This window comes from Aphelocoma coerulescens, chromosome 1, assembly GCF_041296385.1.
Source record: "Aphelocoma coerulescens isolate FSJ_1873_10779 chromosome 1, UR_Acoe_1.0, whole genome shotgun sequence".
NCBI lineage: Eukaryota > Metazoa > Chordata > Aves > Passeriformes > Corvidae > Aphelocoma > Aphelocoma coerulescens.
In genome coordinates, this window is record NC_091013.1 from 52619354 (window position 1) to 52642562 (window position 23209).

Here is a 23209-nt window from a genome sequence, read left to right on the forward strand (position 1 = left end):
TCTTAGACATGCAAAGGCAAGTTTATGTGGTTTTTCAGGGCTATGTTGGAAATCTGTTCTTTCATGCAATTCCTTTGACAAAAATTAGTTAAACTTAGAACCTCTTCCACTTTCAAATCAGGAGTTACGAAAGTTTTGAAGTTCATGATGACTTAAGCAGAGTGAAGAGGTCTGACTTTATTAAGACATTCAACACACTGGTGCACCTCTCTTCTTTAACCTGACAAAACAGAGAATCGCTAAGAACTGTTCAGTTAAAACTCAACAAATCTATGGTTTTATTGACCTAGAAAAATGTGATCTGATGGCCTAATTTAGTCAGCTACACTTCCAAGTGTAGGATCTTCTTTGGAGGCCTTCAGTGCCATCCATTTCTTGCCTTTGTTGACATGAGGAGTTAAGATACTGGTTTGAGAAGAATTGTTTATTTACGTGGTATGTCAACAAGACTAGATCCCATCCTAGTTTCTGTCTTGCCCATATCTTGGGAATATAAGCACTCTGCTGCTAACTAACTGTCTGATTACGTGGTGATTTTTGCACCTTTATTTTTCTATTTTTACTTGATTGGTATTTTGTAAGAGTTACATGATACTAATGTTCTCTGAAACACATGTGGCACTTTATTTCATTCTAAATTTATTTTCTTAATTGGAGCAGTGACCACTGGTACTACAGAGGTATCTAAAAAATGAAAATTGAGATGGAGCACATGCTGAATGACAGCTGATATATGAATTACTGTGCCAACAAAACTTTGTTTTCACTATTTTCATGCTATTTTCCCTCCTTTCATTTTCTGTGACCTATTTGATTTCATATATAAGAGTATAAAATTTGACCTTCATTGGTAACCATCTGTTTCTAAACTTTGACAAGCTGACTTCTAGCTTGTAAAGTTGATTTACAAGATAGTTGTAGCTATTAAAATTGCCTAAGTTACCATGGCCTACATTTAAATATGTCTTTGTGAGCATACTCCAGTGTGACCCCGATCTTTGTCTCCAGTTGCCAAAATCCGGTACATTTGAGTACAACATATCTCATAGGCCATGTAAAAATGGTTTCCTTTTGTGGAAAGCAGGTCCTGCTCTGTTCACAGATGTAACCACATTATGGGAACATAGCTGGACCCAGGAAGCACTTAACTGAGAAGTACTTTTGCTCATGTGGTCTAACTAAACCTGTCTAGTAGGTTTAAAACTATTGGACTCTGAAAGGGAGACACTGTCATCATGTAACTGTGTATAATATTTTAACCATAGGCAGTCCCATGCCAGAAAATTTTTCCTTATCCTGGAGGTCCTTTACTTCTTAACAAGTTCATTTTTGTAGCTCATCTACATTCTCTAGCAGAGATAGGTTCCTTATAATCTAGGTGAAGACCTGGAAAGTACGTGGCAATTTAGGCTCTCTAAAACATTCTATCAGCACATTGTAACTAGAAAATCATAATTTCTTTCCAAAATCTTGCTTATTTAAGCATTTGTTTGTTAATAATCTACGGTATGTATCTCTGTCATTTTTGAAAATTCAGCTCTCATGTTCATGCTAATTAAATATTCATTGTAGCTGCCAACTTTTGCATAACTCCTGGCATAACATCCTGTGCAAGTTATTTGACAAACCAGGTTTCATGTTCCCATCTGGTTTGTACATAACCATAATTTAAAAATGTGTGGATTTCAATGAAATGTTTTTAAATGACCAAATTAACCTCAGTTCACTTTAGAAAAGTGTGCACATCTGAGGATGAAATACACATTTCTTTTGAAGTTTGCACTGATAAGTTAAGGATTTTGGGTCATTTATGTAGAACGTGATGGAGACATTAGTGAAGTGCTGCTGTTACTTCTTCAGTCAAGGCCTGTGACATATTGCTCACAATACATTTCTAATACAGGTGAATCTATAAACACAAGTTTTAATCTGTCACTCAAAACTCACTTCTAAATGTAAGATCTTGCTGCACGTAGTTATTTCAAGAGTACTATAAGGGCTAAGGAACTTAACTCTTGCAGGACTTTCCTACTCATTCCTTCAGCCCCATTATAGTACAACTCATCTAAATTTATGTCCTCTGTTTTTATCTATTGCAGATGGATATGATCATGTGGATAGAGGTAGCACAGCCAAGTAATTATGTTCCTATTTTTTAATACTGAACTGGATTGAAACATAAACCCCAGCAACTTAAAAGCGTGAAGTCATTGTTAGGGGATTTTCTTCCCATGGGGATGGACATAATGCCACTGGCAATTTACCTGTTCTTCTCTAGGCATAGTCAGAGGCTGTGATTTTAATGTCCATTGAATTATATGCACTGTGTAGTTGAGCAGGAAACTGTAATCAGCATACTTCTTGAACCTTGTGCTGGCAATGTAATGTTTATGAATAATAACTTATACTACAATCAAAATAAATATCTTCAAGAATAAATGTAAGTGAGAAGGTCAAACCTCCTTTTTCTTTATTTTTATGGGAATGGATAAATAGTGCAGTTGCTCTCTTTCATGAAACTGTTTGTTATTAGAATTATGGCTTCCAGTCTTTTACTGCTACATTTTCAGATGTCTTGGTTTTGTTTTCATTATGGTTTGACTCATTTTTTTAACCCTAATTTTACTGAAATAATTTTTCCTTAGTATCAATGTTTCCACAAATTGCCTTGAAAAGTTTTTGAATCACTTATCTCAGAGTTTGTAGTTGTAACCTGAAATGACAGCATAGATTTGAAATTAAAGTACAGCATGTTTACCAGTGTAAACTGCTTGAAAGTTAGAAGGCCTGTGAGAAATTTCTACTCTGAAAAGTAAATTGATAGTAACCATATCTAATTAAGTAACAAAGAACAAAATTGAGTCATAGAAAATCAGTCTTCAGATCATGAACAACCAGGTTCATTGGATAGAAGAATTGCCTTTGTGAACAGTGCCACAGTAGATGACTTGCTGACCTTTCCTTCCAATTCGCCGAGTTCACAGCTAGTGCCGTTATCTTTAAACTCACAAAGCTTCAAATGCCTTTCTATTACTGGGTAATATTTCATTTCTTCATGATAAGAAGTTGGAATAAAGCTGAGATCATGTACTAACTAAACATTTTATGCTGCTATGTTCAGGAGATGAGACAAAGACAAAATTACAAGGGAAGCCTTACAAAGCAACACCTTAGATTTGGCAGTGAACTCTGAGCTCTAAAATCTTCAGAATTATATTTCAGAAGAGTGTTGTGCCCTTTCGAACATGAGACGAACATTAGATGTCTTTTTGTAATGGAATGTTTAGATATATGAGTTGGATGAATAAGAGGAGAGCAACAACAAGCCGGGACAGCAGATTGTGACAACAATGAATTGCAGTGAGTGTGACAGCTGTGACCCAGGGATGCTTTAGACATGAAGTGGCTTTCATCACCTGCCCATGGTTTCAAAGGCTCAGCTTGTTAGCAATTTCACTACATCAATTTTTTTCACTCGGCAGAAAGATATATGAAAATACAAAGGACATACCTTTTATTAATAGCAACTTGAAATTACATTGTAAAACACAGAACAGAGCAGTAGCATTCCAGAATCAAAAATTGCAATTTATCCATATGTGACTATTACTTATAGAAAGAATTAAGAATAAAACAGAAGAAACCAATACCTCCAGCTGAAAAAGTGGAGACAGCAGGGGCACAGTAGTTTTCCACTGCATAATGAATACATCAGACTAAACTTTGCTAATTCCCTTACATATATCACAGCACTGGTTGTGCTACACTAGTTTATAACTTTTTTGTATCTATCTATATATATATATATAGATATATTCCTGTGATCCAATAGCAAAAATTTACTGTTAACTTTTTTAGCAAAAATTTACTGTTAACTTTTTTAGCAAAGGTAGATGCTGACAGATTTTATTTTTTAGAATAACTGTTTATAGGACTCTTCTGACATGAAATTCTATGTTAGCATTCATTCACTTTTTCACTTTTCATTGGCGATATGTGTGCTCCTGTTGATGTAATGTAATGTTCTTTTTTTTTTTTTTTTGGCGTATAATAGATGAGCTCAGTTGGTCAGAGTCTGGTGCTAATAACACCAAGGTCATGGGTTCAATCCCCATATGGGCCATTCACTCAATAGTTGGACTTGATGATCCTTCTGGGTAGCTTCCCACTCAGACTCTTGTGTTTCTGTGACTATTTCCCAAAAAAGTCCAAGTAATAGCCAAAGAGAAGAAATATGTCACTGCCATTCAGAAATAGCTGAACAGAGTACATTCTCATGTCTAATGTCAGACCAGTGGTGAGCAATTTCAGGGAGCATACCTGAAAGGAAACAGACTCTAAGAGGAAAATGAGAAGTTCAATTCATTCTGAATCTTGAATCCTGTGTTGAAGGCAAAAGTTTTCTATGGACACTTTTGTGCCTTACAGGAAAAGCATTATGCAGACAATGGCAGCATTCCTGTGAAGCTGGATATAGTATACTCATTTTACAGACAGGCAATGAGAACAAAATTGATTGTATTCCAAATTGGCAGAAACACCCTTTTTTATATCTAACATGAAAAACGCCTGAATTTTCAGATAACCTACTATTTTTAGAGACATTTGTGCATTATTCATTCAAAATAGAAATTTTAACATTACTTTAAAGTGATTTTCTTGAATGTGTAAAAGTGCAAGAAGAGGGAAGCTACTTTAATTTCCTCTTTATCTGATACATGAAGTATGATTAAGTTTTCTTCTCTATGTGAGGAGAAATTTGATTTAGAGCATTTAAATAATAAAATGTAATTGGTCTGCAATAAATATTTTAGAATAAAAATAGGACTATCAGCTCCTAAAACATCTCCTTTTACATGTTGAGAAACCAAACATGCAAATTGGAATATACCTATAAAGTTTGAAGTATAATGTAAATCAAATAACACTTAATTTTCTTCTGTCATGGCTGTAGAGAATATGATATCTTATTTGTAGGGACTTGAACTTAACAGAGAAAATCTCCACATTAGAATAACTTACATATATACACACTTTTTTTTAAATTTAGAATGAGTAGATCTTAGGTCAAAGTATAGTTGACCTTCTTTATTATGGCTTAACCATCTTTATATTAGAGGACAGTGTGTTCCACCTCATTAATTAGTTCTATCTATATGATTAATATTATTTATTTTAGCTTTTAATACAGTTTTTATATAATGACCTTAGAGGATGTTAACTAAATATGGTAGGCTATAACTTGGAATAATGTCTTTTTTTTTAATAATATGGGATCCTATTATTTCTTTTATTATGCATGTTTCTGAGGTGCAGTTTGAAGCTAATAGCAGCCATATGCTCATATGAATTAATTTGTGGTATGTAAAATAGGTATCTACACAACACAGAGAAGGTAGTACAAACTTCATGTTTGGAAATTGGCATGTTCACATGTGTAACAGGGAACTATGTATGTAGTGTGAGATTAACTTGATGCAAAATGGCCATGGGGCCAGGTAAAAGGGATGAGGTTAATTTTGCTGACTTCTAGGGCATAATACATTGGATCTATTTGAGATAGTTACTTTAGAGTGAGGTGACTTGTACCTTGGAAACATAAATGTATGGGTGACAGATGAGCCTAGGGTGACTAGTTCTGATGCAGACATTTGTAATACAGACAATGACATCTAGTCAGATGAATTCTTGGTGTTTGGCTGGATGTGTGGTTTGGATTTACTTTGAGGGGTGAACTCCTAGTGGTGCTTCTTCAGCTTATTTTCAAGTAAGACTAGATTTTCAAAAGAGGAGAAGAAAGCTTAAAAAAAATCGAAAAGTGTGTCCAGTTTGCCAATAAGAAGTTACTAATTCAATTTGAACAGAACTCTATATTTGCATGTTGCATGGAGTTTTTGGTATACCTTAGAATGATATCTTGTTTGTTAGAACAAATATTCGTTGAGAAGGTAGAACCAAGCTCTTTCTTCTGTTGATAGGGATCTACTTTGTTTGTTTGTTTGCTTGCTTGTTCTTAATCTCTGTAATGGCCCAATCCATTGACACTCACTTCCTAACTAGGTTGCTGTACTTTACCTACTGCTCATGATTTCAAAGGATTAGATCTCTTGTTGTGGAAGTACTGTTAAAGAATTACTTGGAAGTCTCCCATCTGGCTTCTTGTCAGTTAACTCCTGCTGTAAATACATGTAGAAAAAAAGGCACTAAAAGTCAAGCCAATTCAGTCTTTTTGTCTGTTGATCTCTTTTCTTCATTTTCCCGTTGCCAGTATTATTGTGATGGGAACAGCAACGTAGGTACAATGAAAAATTGCAGAAATAAAAAGTATAATGGAAATCAAATTAACCTCAATTCGTCCAACAGATAAATAAGTTCAAGGTATTCACAGAGAGAGAAAATGTCTTATGTAAATACCATGGATTATTTTCTTCATAAGAAAGACGGTCAAGATTTGAAATAATAGCGCAGTTAATGACAGTGCAAAACATTTAAACTCCTGAATTTTGATTGGGATTAGAAGTGGATCTGTAAGAACAAGGTGAGAAAGATATCATGTGCATCAGTGTGAAGTTAGCAAGATCTTTAGCAAGCCAGTGATAGTATGAAGATAAGGAAATAGAAATAAAATTTTACAGCATTCAGTCCGTTTGATAACACACATATAGAAGTGACTGAGGAAGTTAGGAAATAACTATTACTCCAGTTAATTTTGCAATTCCTAAGTCTAAATGTTAATTTAGAATGTCATAGTGTCTTTTATTAAAGCGTAATGAAAAAGGAAAACTGTAAGAGCAAAACATTCTGTTTGCACAAAATATGAAAGATACTCAAGTAACTAATTTCTTTCACTTATTCAGCTAAAGCAATGTCAAATTAAATGTGACATTTTGCAAGAAAGTTATTCCTGGAATACATCTCACACAAGTTCAAAATAAATCAGTAAGGAACCGAAGAAAGAAATGTGTGTTTTGATCACTTTTAAAAGCAATTTTTATAATTCTACCAGCAAAAAGGCTTAGAAGACAGGTGTCTTCCTACAAAGGTTAGAAAGAATATAAACTAGTCCTTGCTGCAACCCACCCCAAGAGGCAAGAGTAACGCAGTCTTGGTAGTAGATTCCTTGGGGCAGATTAGAGTGAAATGACACTGAATGATTGGTGTTTGTAAATATACACATGTAGGGTTTATTTTGGAACAATTTGGTTGTAATGTGTGGGGAGCATGTATTAAGCCATTTTGTTTATTATTGTCTGTAGTAATGTAGCAATATAAAAGCTATATTGAAATTAAAAAAAAAAAAAAATTTGGAAAGGAATAGAAAGACGTCCATGCTTGGATCTCACAACAAGATGTGATTGTTGCCATTTCAATGTCTGTTGGCTGAAGCGGTGGTGGCTGTCTTGATCTGTCATGAATAGGAAAGGCCCACAAAACACCAAAGTTCCACAGGTTGTATATGCTCAGGTTCAGGTGGGAATGCCCAGGTTCCTCTCCTGAGGTGGGGAGTTTCACAATGAATGGTGTAAGGCTGTGGATCACAGGACACTTCAGGAGTCTTTCATGATCCATGACACCTCCCACGATGCCACAGCTGCCACTCATGTCAGCACAGTTGACCCACTTATGGCCCATCAGAAGGGGTGAATACCTTCAGACTATGTGTGAATATTCCGGTACTTTCCTGGAGGGGTGTTTTCATGCCTGAGCCATTTTGAAAGGGGCATAGACATGATAAAAAGCACTAGCCCACAGGCAAAATTTGCCTCTTACCAGCCTCTTCCCTTATCTTGTTCAACACCCAGCTGTAGCCTCCGGTGATGTGTGTGCACCCTCTGCACCTGTGTGGTCAAGTGGTCAGTTGTTTGAGTTATTAACTAGTCCAGTCTCTCATACTCCTGATTAAAAGATGATGATGATGATAATCATGATTGCCAACAGTATGAAACAATTTGTGTCATATATGCTCTCCCTAGCATGAAGTTAGGTTGTCCAGGGAACTGTGGATGCCTCATACCTGGCGGTGTTCAAGGCCAGGCTGGATGGGGCTCTGAGCAACCTGCTCTAGAGGACAGTGCCCTTGCCTGTGACTGGTGGGTTGGAGCTAGATGGCTTTTAAACATCTCTTCCAAACCAAACCTTTCCATAAGTTACCTAAACTATGAAAAGTATGACTTTGAAAACAAATTACTTTATCCTCCGTACTTCAACGACTTAAAGCATAAACATCCTTAAAGGAGTTTGTTCCATACTGAAGAGCACAAATACAACTGAATAGTTTAAAAAAATTATATATCTCTATACCAAGAATTAATTGCATGTCTAGAGCCCATTCCATGACTAAAATTAAAGGATGACTAAACCCAAGAGATGAGTCTTACGGCGAAGTAAACTAGAACAAAGTAAAAAGCTGGGACTAAATGCCTGTAGGAGAGAAATAGGCAGGAGGTGAAGACTGTGTATGCAAGCCCACTTTGGGTATTCGAAAAATGCATATTCAAAACTGGTGTGATTTCAGTTCTAGAGATAACTTCGATCTCCTGTGTTAAAATCTCTGACAGTTAGAATCTTTTACCTGTGTCACAGCACCAAGTCTGTTATTTATGAAATGGACATGTGTAACTTGTCAGTGGAGTAAGATTACAAGAGACGTCATTACAGTTCCCTAGAGTGAAAATTTCCTTGTGGTAGGAATATTTTTGGAGGAGGTAAATGTCAGATTCTTAAATGCTTAGGATGCATGATTTGAATCAAATTGTAAAGAGCACCAAGATAAAGAATGCTTCAAATTTGGCCCCTATGAGCTTTTTGCCCATTACTTAGTAAAGCCTCTGGTTCTGATACCTAACTGAGAGTCTTACCAGTTTTGAAATGTTGGTCAACCATATGTTAAATTCCTGCATATTACCTAAATTGTCCATTTTGCTTTTTACCTGTGAGTATGTGTAGGAAGAAATAGGGAAGCAAAAAATGGAGGAAAAAAATAGCAAGAGAGAGTTATACCCCAGATTCTCTAGAAATATCTACTCCTGGGAGTAGGCAAGTTTTAGGAAAAATACTAGGCAGTGGACAGAATCCTAGGTGATTTCTGTTGCCAGGATTATAAGGAAGTAAATTCTACTACTTTGCTGTTTCATGTGGAGTAACTTGTACAAAAGTGGCATGCTGCAGAAGTGACAAAGTAGCTCTGATTTGCATTATTTAATGAACACATTTTTGAACATTTCATTTTTTGAAAAGTTTTAAAGTGGAGTCTAAAGTGAAGTTAATATTTTGCCACAAACCAAATTAATTTTTTTCTAAACAAAATCTCTGGTAAGGAAGACATATTGATATTCCAGCAACGTTAGTTTATCACTATCACTTTTTTAGAGCTACAGAATATTTTAATTTCTTATTAGTAGCATTTCCATTTATTATTGCAGTGTATTTGTTGAAGACAAAAAATTGCTATAGACTACATTGCTGATTGTGGAATTATGAAGCAAGGATATAAAAAAATAGTTAAGGTACTAAATTGGTTTATTTTGCATTTCTGTATAGTTCAATCCCATGTTTTATTGGAATTAAAGGGTATCTTACAAATGAATTTATAAAGCCAAGATATATCGTTTTCTCATGGATTTTGTCTATGTCATATTATATGAGAATAAAACTCATTATCTGTTTTGTTTGTACAGTAATTATATTTCGTTGTCCTGTGCATTCCTTTTGCTCGCTCCATCTCATAATACGTGCTGTAAAAGCACACATAAATAAATAGGATAAACAAATTAAGCTGTTTAAATAAATTAATTTACTCTGCAGCTCTGTATTCAAATCTTATGTGCTCACTGGATTTCATTTTAATGAAACCCTTCTAAGAACAATACATTGTATGCCAAACAGTGAAATTATATATTAAATGAATGATTAAATATACCGTGTTCCAATTTATATCAAATCTGTACACTGTGCATGCTTAAATCCTCCTAAATCTAAAGAAATAAATCTTCTACATTCTGAAAACATCTGCATAATAATCCTCCTCTTGAATACCCGGTTCATGGGCATATAAACACAATCAAAGTCATAATAAGCCTAGAGCTATGATGCAGTTAAGCTATCCTCATCAATGTTTTTGACTTAAAAACCTAAGACTATTAAAGTGAAATCCACTTAAATGTCTTGAAACATTGCTCCCAAAAATCTCTTTCCACTCCATCAATATGCCCATTGAATCCCTTTGCAATCAGAATCTCAAGTTCAGTAGATATTTTTTTTATGAAACTTACCTGGAACAAATCTGTTGATTACTATAGATGAGCATGTTGCAAAATTTCTTAGGAATGCATTCAGAGAAATAAATACTTATCTTGTGACTGTGCATAATAAAATAATGACTGCTCTAAAAGAACTTTGCTGTGTGAGTAATGTACTACTATTTTCAAGAAAATGTTATGCTTTTACAACAGCAAGTTTTCTTCTGTGTTACTAAACACATACTAATTGTATTATTTCATTACCAAAACCTTTAAGTGAATTGAATGTGTGCAGTTGCTTGTTGATTGGTGGTTTGGGCTCGTTGTTTTCATTATAAAGTCAGGTTTTCAATTATCAAAAAGAGAAAAACAAGCAAAAAAATGCTAGTTTAGCATTTTCAATCCTTCCAATAGATTTCCTCCATAGGATTTTTAAAATTTTTATTACTATTTGTCTAAAACAGCCTCCTTCTCGCATATTTTAGCAATGAGTCTTGAGAACTTTTAGCAGTGAAAAGGAAAGTGCAGGGAAGGATAGAGAATTTTCTAGAAAGAACTATTCTGTGCTCAGCTCCCTTTGACAAGTGTTTCTGTTGAACTTCTGGGTAAATATCAGATATATCTATCTGCTACATACTAACAATTCTCATCTAGCAAATGTGCAATTCAAACCATCACAGTCCTTACACTCTGGTTTTCAAAACCAAGGAACGTCTTGAAGTGCATCATAGCTCCTCTTGGCTACCCTGTCAGGCCTTTCCCTGGACAGAAAAATGTGAAGGGTGGTTTTCCCCATTTTGAAGTGATATGGCCACATTCATCCCAAAAATGTGATTCATTCCAAGTTTGTGTTCCATGGTAAAAGTAGACATTTGGACTTACATGAGTCATGTTACTGGTATAGGTTTATATATAAAGAAGCTACATTGTCTTTATGATCCTTAACAGTTCCATAAGATCTCATTGCTCAAGAAGCCTCTTTGAAATTAAAATGTGGGGTAAAAGTCAACATGAGATAAAACAACAGGGCCTGGTCAATGTTTATTTACAAAAATACATAATTCCAGATCCCATAAGGCTAATGTCTGTAAGCCAAAATGTGTATTTCCAATTCAACAGCATGATGATATGAGTGAGGAAAATAAGAATGAAAAACAAAAGCAGAACAAACCTCTTATTTTCAAAGTAGTCCAGAAGGCAGTTAAAAGCCTAATAGGATGAGCAGTGCTCACACTGCATACTGAAATGTAAGGTCTAGTGTCCTAAAGTTGCCAAGTTTCCTTTGAGAATGCTCTGCAAATCCTGGAAACCTCAACAGGCGAATGAATTGGTTGTAATTTAGGAGGGAGATTCAGTTTAGGGAAGTGATGTTTGGAAGCAGAGTCTTGGTTTAACATTGCCATTCTTTTGCAATGACTTTTTGTGTGGTCTAGGAACGTGTTCCAGACAGCCCTTCTCCTGCTCCTTCCCTTGAAGAGGGCCGAAGACCTGGCAGCCATCCATCCTCTCATCGAAGCAGCAGCGTGTCCAGCTCTCCTGCACGGACCGAGAGCTCTTCAGACAGAATCCGTAGGTCCCATTCTTCTCCTTCTCACCACTTTAAATTTGATTAGGTGCAGCTTGTTTATCTATCAAAATGCCCTCGTCTTAAATAGATCTCATATGTATCATGTTCAGAAGTTCAGCTGCAATAGCTATCTCCCAACATTATGTTCCCCAGTTTATAGTATCATAATATCTGATGCTACATTAACAGGTACTGATATAAACTGCCATCATGTCATATTAAACATAAAGATATGAGCAATGAAATACAGAATTGCAGGCGGGAAGCAATTTGCTAGATTAGTTTTAGAACTGAACATATAGTGTAAACATTTTTAAAAGAAATTGAATTTTATTTAATCTGGTTATTCTGTTTTGATTTCTAAATTGAATCTGACTTCATAAGCAATATTTTACATGGTAGAATTGCTTGGTAAAGAGAAGAATTGGGTTAAATAAATTAAAAATGTGCATACTTTATACACATTTTTTAAACATAAAATTTTGTAATGGTGAGAAATATAATAGAAATATTATCACCTCGTGGCTCACATGGGACAGAGTGAAATTAAACCGTGGTGTGCCAGAGTGATGCCGTTTTTATCAAGGTTCCATATACAGGATGTAAATTACATGGCAAAGACTCTGAATTCTGTGGTATTCCAGTGCAGCAATGGAAATTAATGTTTTAAATGCATACTGTTTTACAGAGATGTACTTAAATTCATATTACACTTGTCCATTCCCTTTAATACTGCTCGGTTGTGGGGTTTTGTGCTTTTAAATCATCTTTCCACAGTGGAATTTGTCAGTAGAAACTGGAGGATTTGGCATACACATAGAAGGCCATGAAATAGCTGTATGAAATAGGGGGCCATATTGATTAGATGCAACACGTGTCCTTTAGGCTGCTTCTTTTCAGGTTCTCTGCAGACTCAGGAAGCTGACTCTTCATTGACCTTCAGATGAGAGATCTTTCGCTAGTGTGTGATGAAAAATGACTTACCAAAGAAAAGAAATGAGGCCTGACTATGACAAGCTAAAAATTCTGTTTTCTTATCACTTGGACAATTCGGAGTGCAGATTAAATTGGCATCCCATATACTGTGACCTATCTATTTCCCCAGGCTTGACCCACAAGCCTTTCATTATATTTTCTTTCAATTGTCCAGTTGAGCAGGGGGAGTGATGGAGTGTCTTTGGTGGGCACGTGGTGTCCAGCCAGGATCAACCCACTGCAGACTTCGTAAGTGAAGGTCTCAAAAAACCCCTCACAAATGTGGATGTTTAATTTTTTCTTAATTGATTGAATAGTATATTTGTTTACAAGTAATGAAGGCCTTTTCTATTGTTCTCTGAAAAAAAAAAAACAAAACCACGACCCCCAAAAATCTAAATTGAGACATATCCATTGCTTTTGCTAAGGAATGAATTTTTTTTAACAAAAAAAAGAAATTGTACTGTTCAGCTTACTCTACAGAGAGGAGTGGGACCTTTGCACATTTTTTTCTTCCATGTGAACATAACAGAGTTCCTTAAGTAGTGGATCACTTCAGTAACTTATTTATTTATAAGATAATTTTTTTCTGTCTGATCTGATTTGTTAACATTGCACCTGATTCTTAAGTAAATCTTTCGTGGTGCTAGCCAGAAAAAGATGACTACTACAGGAATATGGGTTCCATATTAAAAACAAACAAACCAACTTTACTAAAAATGGCATAAACCTTTTGGAAATACAATTTTTTAGCATAGAAATATAAACTAGCTAATATGAGATTCTGAGGTGTGTTTGAGACTCATGAAGGTCTCTTTGAAAACTGTTGGACAGAGCTTTTCAACCTATCTGATGAGCAAATAAGCAATTCTACTGTTGCACAGTATATATGGAAAAACATTGTATATCACCTGAAAGGCCACAATGTTTCATTTAAGGAATTTATTAGGGGCTGCATATTGGGAATGCTGGTACTCAAGAGTTTTTGTGCAACTAACTAAAAAGAAAATAGATCAGTAAGTTATGTTATGTAGAGCCTTTAACGCTTTTCTTGTTTGCTTTGTTTTGCATTTCAATTCTTGTTAAATAAGCAAGAACATATTTGCAAATCTCCAACTTTATCCAAAGTTACTGAACTTTCTTTTAAAATTAATTGCTTTAAAGTAGAAGTAATAGGAATAAACTTCCCCTCTATGTGGATCCTGATGGCACTAATTAAGTAACTTTGTGATTTTTAGAATTCTTGCATAATTAAGAGGAACACTATGTAAAATAAGTAAAAAAGTGTACTGTTAATATGACAGCTGATTTCTTTCTGCCTGAACTTGTGTCTAGCAGCAGTCCATCAGAACGGGCTATCTATGAACCAAATGCTGATGGGTTTGTCACCTAATGTCCTGCCTGGACCTAAGGAGGGTGATCTGGCTGGTCATGATGTGGGACATGAGACAAAAAGAATACACATTGAGAAAGGTAATATGAATATTATGATTCTCCTGCTTCAGTGTAAAACAGATGTTGTCTTGGTAGCTAAATATTATTATAATTGTGATTTTTAATTTTTTAATTGGGATTTTTGTTTTGTTGATTTTTTTTTTTTCAGTTTCACAAATTAAATTGTAACAGGATGATAGCTTTCATTATTCTTCTACTTCATAATCTCCAAGATTAATGAATCATAGATATATATGAGGGAGAGATTTCATAAATATTTCAAAGTAGGATGAGTGAAAAACTGTTTTACATTATTATTGTGACTCTGACCCTTCTGCAACACTGTTTAGGTGTTAAGTTTCTGTCTCCGTCCAGTTGACTTTAATGACCTACTTCCCAGAGGGACTGAGCACCGTGAAAATTAGTCCATGTGTGCAAAAAAGAAAAAGGCTAATACCAAGCCATTAAATTAGGGAATTGCATAAAATGAGGCTGGTATACATTATATAATGGGATTTAAATTTAATTGAGTATATGACCAAAGTGTTTGATCTAGGTGAATAGTCCACATGCACTTATGCTGATTATGACACCATTTCATCTCGGCTGGTATTCAAAGTCAAGTTCCTCTTCAGGGGTCTTATAGGGGATTTTGGTAGGATGGTGGTGGAATTTTGAAAGGTGCATTTATGTTTTATTTGCTTAATATATGTGAATTTTAAGTCTTATAGACTGTAAACCTTTTGTATAAAGAGAAGCTGAAAATGCAATGCATGCTTTGAAAAAAAATATTCTTTAAGCTTATCAGAAAAATCAGTTCTTTGAGCCCAATGTGAGAAAAAGTAAAAGAAGTAATAACCAAACATTGAAACAGAGCTTGGAGAAACTGCTGTAGTTATGAAGATTTCAGAATAAGACATTTTGTGACATATTTTAATAGCTATAAGATGATGCCTCCTCTGTCTTGTGTTTGAACACTGAGATATGAAAAGAATTAAAACCTGGACAATTCTATTCAGGACAGGTGGTGTTTTTAATAAGATTACCAGAAAAATTAATGGAAACAACATTTCTTTTATATAAACCATTTTGTTTGGTTCATTGCACACACAACCTGTTTTTGCTTACACTATGCCCTTACTCAGCCTCTGCAAATTGTATCCCTGTTGTGAAGTATGATGTGAGCAAATTTTTGAATTTCCATAAATGATTTTATTTCAGCCTTTGAAGTTATTTATTTCAGTGTAATCTGACTGGTAAGTTCTGCAAAGAGAAGTAGATATTAAGAATTGCAACTACTTTTGCATGTCATTCAGTTTTTTTAAAGGTTTTTTTTTATTTTTTACTATGAGATCCCAAATGTATTTTGCCAGTTTTTGCAAGATCTGTTCTCAGTAAAACTGCTGAGAATTATCTTTTTTTCTCAGTCCTTGTTTAGGTCAAACATTCTTTTTTTTTTTTTTTTTTTTTTGTTCTTTTTCCCCCACTCTGTTCCAGCCTACTGAATTAATGGTAAATATTCATGGGCTATCTAGATTGATAGAGGTTACTAAATTAAAAATTGTTTTCTGTCATGACTACATTTATCATGTCTCTCATATCAATCTTGTAACTTTAGTACTAATCTAATCTGTATTAAAACAAGTGATTTGACTTACAGATATTTGTGGAGATAGTAATTATCTACTTTTGTCAGTGCGAGCTTGCAATCAGATTTCTAAACTGTTTTACCCTGCAAATCAGTCAGACTGCGACCATATTTAAATATTCAAACACACACATGTAGATGGCACTTTTACTGTTGAAACCCCATCACCTTCATCAGCTGATTCAAAAGAAAAAGAAAGAAAGAAAGAAAGAAAGAAAGAGAGAGAGAGAGAGAGAGAGAAAGAAAGAAAGAAAGAAAGAAAGAAAGAAAGAAAGAAAGGATACCAGAAGTTCTAAATAAGTATCATGAAGCATTTAAAAATTAATGTGTTTTCTTCTAAGCCACTTTTGTTGGCAGAAATCTACCAGCTGCAACTAAAATGGCTTTTACTTGAACCTGACAGAACCTAGGAAATCCTGACTAGTAAAAAAGGCCCTGTCTTTTCTCTACTTGTCTCCTCTTCCATTAAAAAAATGAAAAGATGAAAAATCTCTGAAGTGATCTGAGATCAGAGAAAATTTATTTACAGTCAACAGATAATTTAAAGGGGGAACAAAGTTATAACAGAGGCAACTGATCAACATACCAACTTCTGAATGTCAGAGGGGCTAATCATTTGTTTGACCTGATCTGTGAGCTGGATATAGGAGAGAAAATGCCATTTACCTGTTCAAAACATATTAAAAAGGAGCTAATTTACCCAGTCCATAGGACATGGTGTAAGACACTTAGAAACAGTTCATTGGCATTGGCAAACTGAAGAAGTCTTTCAAAGATCATATATATTTCTATTCAAAATTCAGGAAGAATTATTATTAATGACAAAAATTAATTTATTTTATTGGAGTGGTTTAAGCTACCAGTAAAGCTCCTGTGCAGTTTTGTTTGGTTTTTTGCTTTTATTTGCCTTTAGACTCTCTTCAAAATCTGTTTTCAGGTTCTGCTATGCAGAGTTCTGAGTGACCTTACCTTCCATGGAGTCAGGTTGTTATTATGGCATCAACAATCAAATGAGATTCTATGGATCTGTCTGTTAAAACCAGAAAGTTTACATCAGGCTTTGGGTCATTATTTTTTGCAGGGAAACTGGAAGAGTTTCTGTTGTCAATGACCATGTGTGAAACATGGGTGTTGGGAACATTTTCCAGTTGCTTAATCCAGGTGTGCAGCTTGGCTGCATCCTAGCTTCATGTTGGGTCGAGGTCCAATGTACACATCTGAAGTTCCACTCATTCCCTGAGTTCCATAAGCAGAAAACTTAGGTTTGCTAAGGTTATGTTGTGGTCCAGCCAGGTTCCTATTCTGCGCTAGGGAGGACTGCAGGAGATACTGCAGAGCATTTCTGCCTCACAGTTTATGCATAACTCAAGATGTCATTATCTGTATGACAGGAGGTCTATTACCCTAGATTTCCAAGGGTTTTTTGCTTATTAAAAGGTAGCAGCTTTTCCAATTTTATTGAAAGCAGGCTGTAGAACTGCAAGTGGTCCTGGGAAGTAAGAGGCAAGTTCAAGTCCACAATGTTAGTTCAAGCGCTTGACAGCCAAAACCAAAGTGTCTAATTTTGTAATCTGTAATTATGGACTATTTGATGATGCACATTTGGTTTTATTAGGTCAGATTTAACAAGAAGAGCTCATGTGAAGTATCAGAGTCATATTAGAAAAGATCCATTCAGTTTTCTATGTTAAGACTTAAAGTCTTTTCAGGTAAAGTTAAGTTTCTGTGACGCAAAGAGTTCGCACTAGATAGTCCCTCAGTTTGTTGAGATGTATTTCGTCACTTATCCTGCTCAGCTTACATATGATGTTCTGCAGACCTCCCAGTCTGAAGTTGTGAGAAACATATTTTTGGTGGTTTTTATGGAGCTGAAAACTCGTTCAGCTCTTCAGTAATGTAATCTGTTAAGTGTGGATATAGCTTAAGAAAGAGGAACGAGTGGAGAACATAAAGACCAGACTCCTGAATCATGATCCTCTTTTTGCTCATTGATCTGAAGTGTTTAAAAAAAAGAGGGTTCAAAATAACCAATTGTAGCGGGTTCGGTTTAACCGGAGAGAAACATCAATTTAGCGTAGTGGTTTGGTCCAAAATACTCATTACTGTTTATCTTCTGTGAGATAAGAATTAGGAGAAAAGCAAAGCAGGCACAAAACTTGAAAGAATATAAAGAAGTTTATTAATAGACCTAATATAAAGAAAAAGAAAAGAAAAACAAATAAAATCATACCACACCTTCAGAACATTTCTCCTCCCCCCACCTTTCTTCCTTCTCCCACTGGCAATGTAAAAAGACAACCCTTGAGATGTTCAGTCTGTTTACCACTTCCATAATAACCTTGTTCAGTCCATTTAGGAAGAGGAGTCTCTCTTGTCCATGCTATGAAAACATTATCACAATGAGCCAACTTCTCTGCTCGCATCATATGAGAGTCCCCCTCCCATGACTTGCAGCTTTTCCCACAACTGCTTTTGAGGGTCCACTCCTGAATTACTGGGGTAAAATTTTAAGGTTGAGCTGTTCAGAAATAAAAGTTCTCTTCACCCATCTCTGGGAGCATTTCATCTCTAAGAACAGAGGTCCTCCTTCCCTGGGAGCAAAGGGTCTTCCTCATCTTCATCTCTAGGACTATCTCTGGGAGCATCTCTAGGAACTGAGGTTTTCTCCTTTCTCATTTGGAGCAAAAGTCCTCATCGCTTCCATCTCTCCCTGTTCAAACTTCTCATGAAATTACAGCTGCTTCAGCATCTGCCTATCTCAGCGCAGGTGCTTTTGCTCACAAGTACAATTTGAACGCTCCACCCCCCCGCGCCTTCATGAAATTACAACGGGTACTCTGATACCTCATAGCTTTACAACAGAATTTCAGCTTTAAGCATCTCCTCTTTCTTCTCCCTCAGGTTTTCAGCTCTTCACAGCACTAAAAGGGTTAATCTCACCCAGGCCTTGCAGCTGGAATTTCTGTTATCGCTGTTGGTCACCTGACCTCTGCCAGACATTGGGGCAGCTTCAGCTGAATCTTGGCCGAACTGGAGAGGGGGAGCCGGGCTGCTCCGGCTGCACAGAGCAGGGTTGGGGGGGTGAGGGAGGGGGGGTTCCGCAGGTGGAACAGGGCCCATCTGCTCCAGGATGGCCGTGGCCCGGCCCAACCTGGCCCAAGCAGGGCCTGGGCTGGGCCTGCTGGCCCCTACACGGAGCCCGCAGCCACCTGTCCCAGCGCCAGAAACGAGAGAGAGCTCTGCCTGGGGTTTGTCTGTTCTTAAGTGTGGATCACAGAGGCGGTCACAATTTTAAGTGGCTTAAAAAATTGTCCAATATTCAGACTGGCCAGCTGATAGGTTCTGTCAGGTCATAGAGGAGCTGTAAGCACCCCTTAGCAAGGACATCACTTCTGGGACTATGCCTTGCTAACTCATGACACCAATGGCGTAGAAGTCCAACACACCCTCCTTGGAGATGTGGAGTCTAATGCCTCTAGGCAAAAGAGAGAATTGAACTTGTGACACACCCTGAGCATTATCCTTAATCACTGTGCTTTTTGCAAAAGAGGGAAGTATATTTTAACATCATCCCATTACCCTTACGACCTGGACTCGGGTTGTATTGGGTCTGCAAGGTGTAATTTGTAGCTCGGTCCTACTGGCAGTGTTTGTCTACTTACTAGCTCCAGGGAGCTGCATATGATTTTTTGGGGTGATGTTGGAGGCAGTGGCTGTGTGTAGCACTCCCTAACTGGTACCTGCCTAACAATACCTACTCTGTACTCTATAAAGGAATATAAGACCCAGCTCACTTCAGCTCAAGATTCCCTTATGGGGGACAGCCACTGAAAAGTTAGTTGCTTTAACACCAAATTTAGATGCTTAAGTGTTTTATTGGATCTGGCCTTAGGGCATCAGATTAGAATTTTCTGTCTCCATCAATTTATATTTTTTTTAGATCGACACCAACAGCAAATGAAGCCTGAATGTCATGCTTACATTTTAAATTGAATATGTTATTTGAGGTGTTGTGGGAAGGACACTCTCTTGCTGAAAATATGCATGCTGTTTTCTATAGCAAAATATAAAATATTCACCATGTTCACAAAAGAAGTTAAAGTATTTCTTTCAGAAGAGCTTTACACTATGATATTAATGGAAATTCCACAAGTAATTTTCAGATAATCAACAATTACTGCTTCTTCACAGCAGCAATTAAGGTATAACTTTATCAAATCCACATCTTGAAAAGTTCCAGATTTTTTCTTTATTTTAGGTACTCTTGTAGAGACAAGATCAGTCTTAGACCTTTGGCTAATATTTTATAAAAGGGAATATTAAAATTTCAAAATATCCTCAGTATGAAATGGAAAATAATTTAAATTTTCCAAAGTTAGTATTGGATTTTCCTGTTAGATTCATGCATCAAAAAGGGAACTAATGGTAAGTATGTCATCGTGTATAGTTAGATATTCATTTGGCATTATCAGCAGTAAATTCTCTTAAAATATATGGACAATGTAAATATAACATCCTTATTCACCTTAACAAATATAGAAACACATATGAATATGTTTTTATAAATATAAAAAAATATTTCAAAGGAAGTTTTAGGATCAACAAAATTCTCTTCTACCTGAAGAGAATCTTGCAAAGATTTTTTGCTACTCTAGCAAGTCAGCAAACAAGTGATCCAGAATGTTGCTTAAATTCTGTTTCTGGTCTGTGTTATGGTTTTAGTTAGTTCTCTGAGAAAGCCCTCTTTTAAGGAGAGTACTTACCAGTTACTGTACAGAGAAATTTTAGTTCACAGTTCTGCTGCTCAGCTCCTTGTGTAAAAGTATTTTATCTGTTCATTTTTGTATGCATACATACACACAGAGATACTTATACAATATATTTATTTTACTGAATATTGCATTTTCATGTAACAAGAAGAATATTAATATACCTTGATGGGTTTCTATATGCCAATACATTTACAGTTAACACACTTTAAATCTACATTCTCATTTCACATCTTAAATTTTATCTATTAAATCTTAATAGATTAGTTTTTAAATCCTTAATATACTGACTTTATGTTTTCTACATCACCTAGGACTTCTCAAACCCTTAAAAGATAGTAGTCAAATTTGTGACCTATGACAGATAATATAATAAGATCTGCTAAATTAAAGGTTTGATAAAGCCAGTATCACTAAGATAACCTTTCTACACTCTTGGTGTATCTTTTCACTCAACCTGAGAGACTCAGAAATTATAAAAGTACATTAAAAGTTATTACAGTTAATGGACTATAAAGGTGAAAAATAGAATTGGAAGTTTTTTTCTTAATGGGTTGTTTTTGGTAAGTAGCTGGAAACCACCTATTTTTGTTACATAGAAAACATAGAAGCCTTATTGAACAGGATGCAAATAGTATGTGTAGGCAGAAAGGAGTGCAATGAAGTACATACTTCTGAAAGCTTTTTCTTTTCAATGTAAATGATTGAATAAAATTATTTCTATAGACTTTCATCAAGTCATCCTCCAATGACATACCTCTGCAGACTTGTTTGCTGCTAGAGGCCTTTATTCTGCTGGGGTAGTAGTAGTTGTGGCACACTTTATGAGAGATTTGCTGTGCAGTTTTCACTTGATGGATATGTGCACACCACTTCCAAAGCATTCCCAGCTAGCTAGGTTCAACGCAGCCCGGTTGCACACATGCATACTTCCTGTTGCATATTTACAGTGACTCACATGAATCGTGGACATATCTTCCTGTATACTCACATAAGTTAATGCCCTGGCTTAATGGAAATTTATCTACTAGGCTTTGTTTGTACCACTTTATTCTTATGGTTACAGAAAAGAGAGCTCACAGCAACATTTTAAGAATGTCTTCCACTTGAGACTAGTTGAAGGTGCTGCTTCAAAAGTGCTAATAACCTGCTGTGCAACTGGTTTTAAGTTTTATCTAAGTTGTTCAAAATACTCAAAAAAATCAGTTTTGAAAAGCCTTAACTGAGAATTGCAGTGTAGACATAGATATTATTTCCTTGTAAATAGTATGGTCAATTTTATATAGTTATTAATACTTCTTTCTCCTTTTAAAAAAAGTAACTCAATGCAACTTCCTTTTTTGTTACACTATCTCCACATAATCTTTTTCAAATTTTTATTCTGAGAAATAACATGAGTATTACAGAATCTGCTGTCTTCTCATGTGATCTGTGGTCAGAATGAGCTCTCAGAGATACTTCTTTCCCTGAGTGCAGAGGATTTGGGTTTGTCCTTTGAGATGTATCAGATTCTCACAATTCAAACAGAAGCAGTTTCAATTTGTTCCTACCATTCAATTTTATTTTGTTGAAAAAGCTTCTCCACTTTGATGGTGTATCTAATATCTGAATGATTTGCAACAGTTTTTCTTTCTGCTGCTTAGGAAGCTACTTTGGAAACAAAAACACCACAGATTCTATGTCTCTAAACAAGTCATTTTTGGGTTTGAAAACATTGATTTGGATCCCAACAGACTGTTAGAAAAAAGTCTGCCTTACAACTACTTCTCCTCCACCCAGCTCTGGTATTAAATTTACTTAGTTTTTGTTTTAGAGAGCAGAAATATCTATAGTGATTCTTGTGAGCTAATGGTATACATTAGACTGATTTACACTGATTCTTTGTAATTTTGTAGGAGATTATGGTGTGTTCTTGGCCACAAAACTCCCAAGCAGACTAGCTATAATTAAAAGATGAACTTGAGCTTCTCCAAGCTGTATTTTTGGGAAGTCAGTACAAACAGCATAATATGTATCTGAACACAATACAATAGTGGAGAATGGGATGTTTTGTGTTAAATTTGGTTAGTGCAGAGAAAGAGAAAACTATTTATATATCTAGAGGCCTTAGAACTTCCCAATTAATCACTTGATAGGAGGCTGAGCTTTCATTTTGCAATCAAAGTCCTGTTGTCTCAAGTCATTACCTACTATGGGGTTATAAAACATTTTTCATCTTTTCCCGTGCCTTGTAGTGATGATTATGTAAGAACCCCAAATGCAGATGTTAAATATGCCATTAAACAATAGTATTTTGGTTATTTGCAGATCTTTAAGCTTCAATGCAACACAAGGCAATAGAAAAATAATACACAGTTCCATGTGAATTTTGATCTGCACTTTTTCTATCCAGGAGGAAATACCACACGCTACAAAGTGCAAAAAGGAATCAGGAACTAAAAATGTGATTTATTGTCTTTCTTCCACTTCAGCCTCTGATGAAATATGCATCGAAACTTAGAATAAAACTGAAGTCTTTATATGATTTGTTAGTTTCTTTCATTGATCTACTGCCTAGACATTGAAATACAAATGGAAC

At 35.7% G+C, this 23209-nt stretch overlaps 1 protein-coding gene across 4 annotated transcripts in view; it reads left to right on the forward strand.

Annotated features, from left to right (window-relative positions):
* Positions 1 to 23209, forward strand: part of DACH1 (dachshund family transcription factor 1) — a 357124-nt gene that overhangs the window by 240169 nt on the left and 93746 nt on the right. For 2 of the 4 annotated variants that reach the window (XM_069009250.1, XM_069009258.1), the window contains 2 exons: positions 11672 to 11807; positions 14116 to 14253. In XM_069009250.1, the coding sequence (XP_068865351.1) occupies positions 11672 to 11807; positions 14116 to 14253 (274 nt within the window). The remainder of the gene's footprint in view (positions 1 to 11671; positions 11808 to 14115; positions 14254 to 23209) is intronic. The other 2 variants (XM_069009277.1, XM_069009267.1) reach the window with 1 other exon arrangement.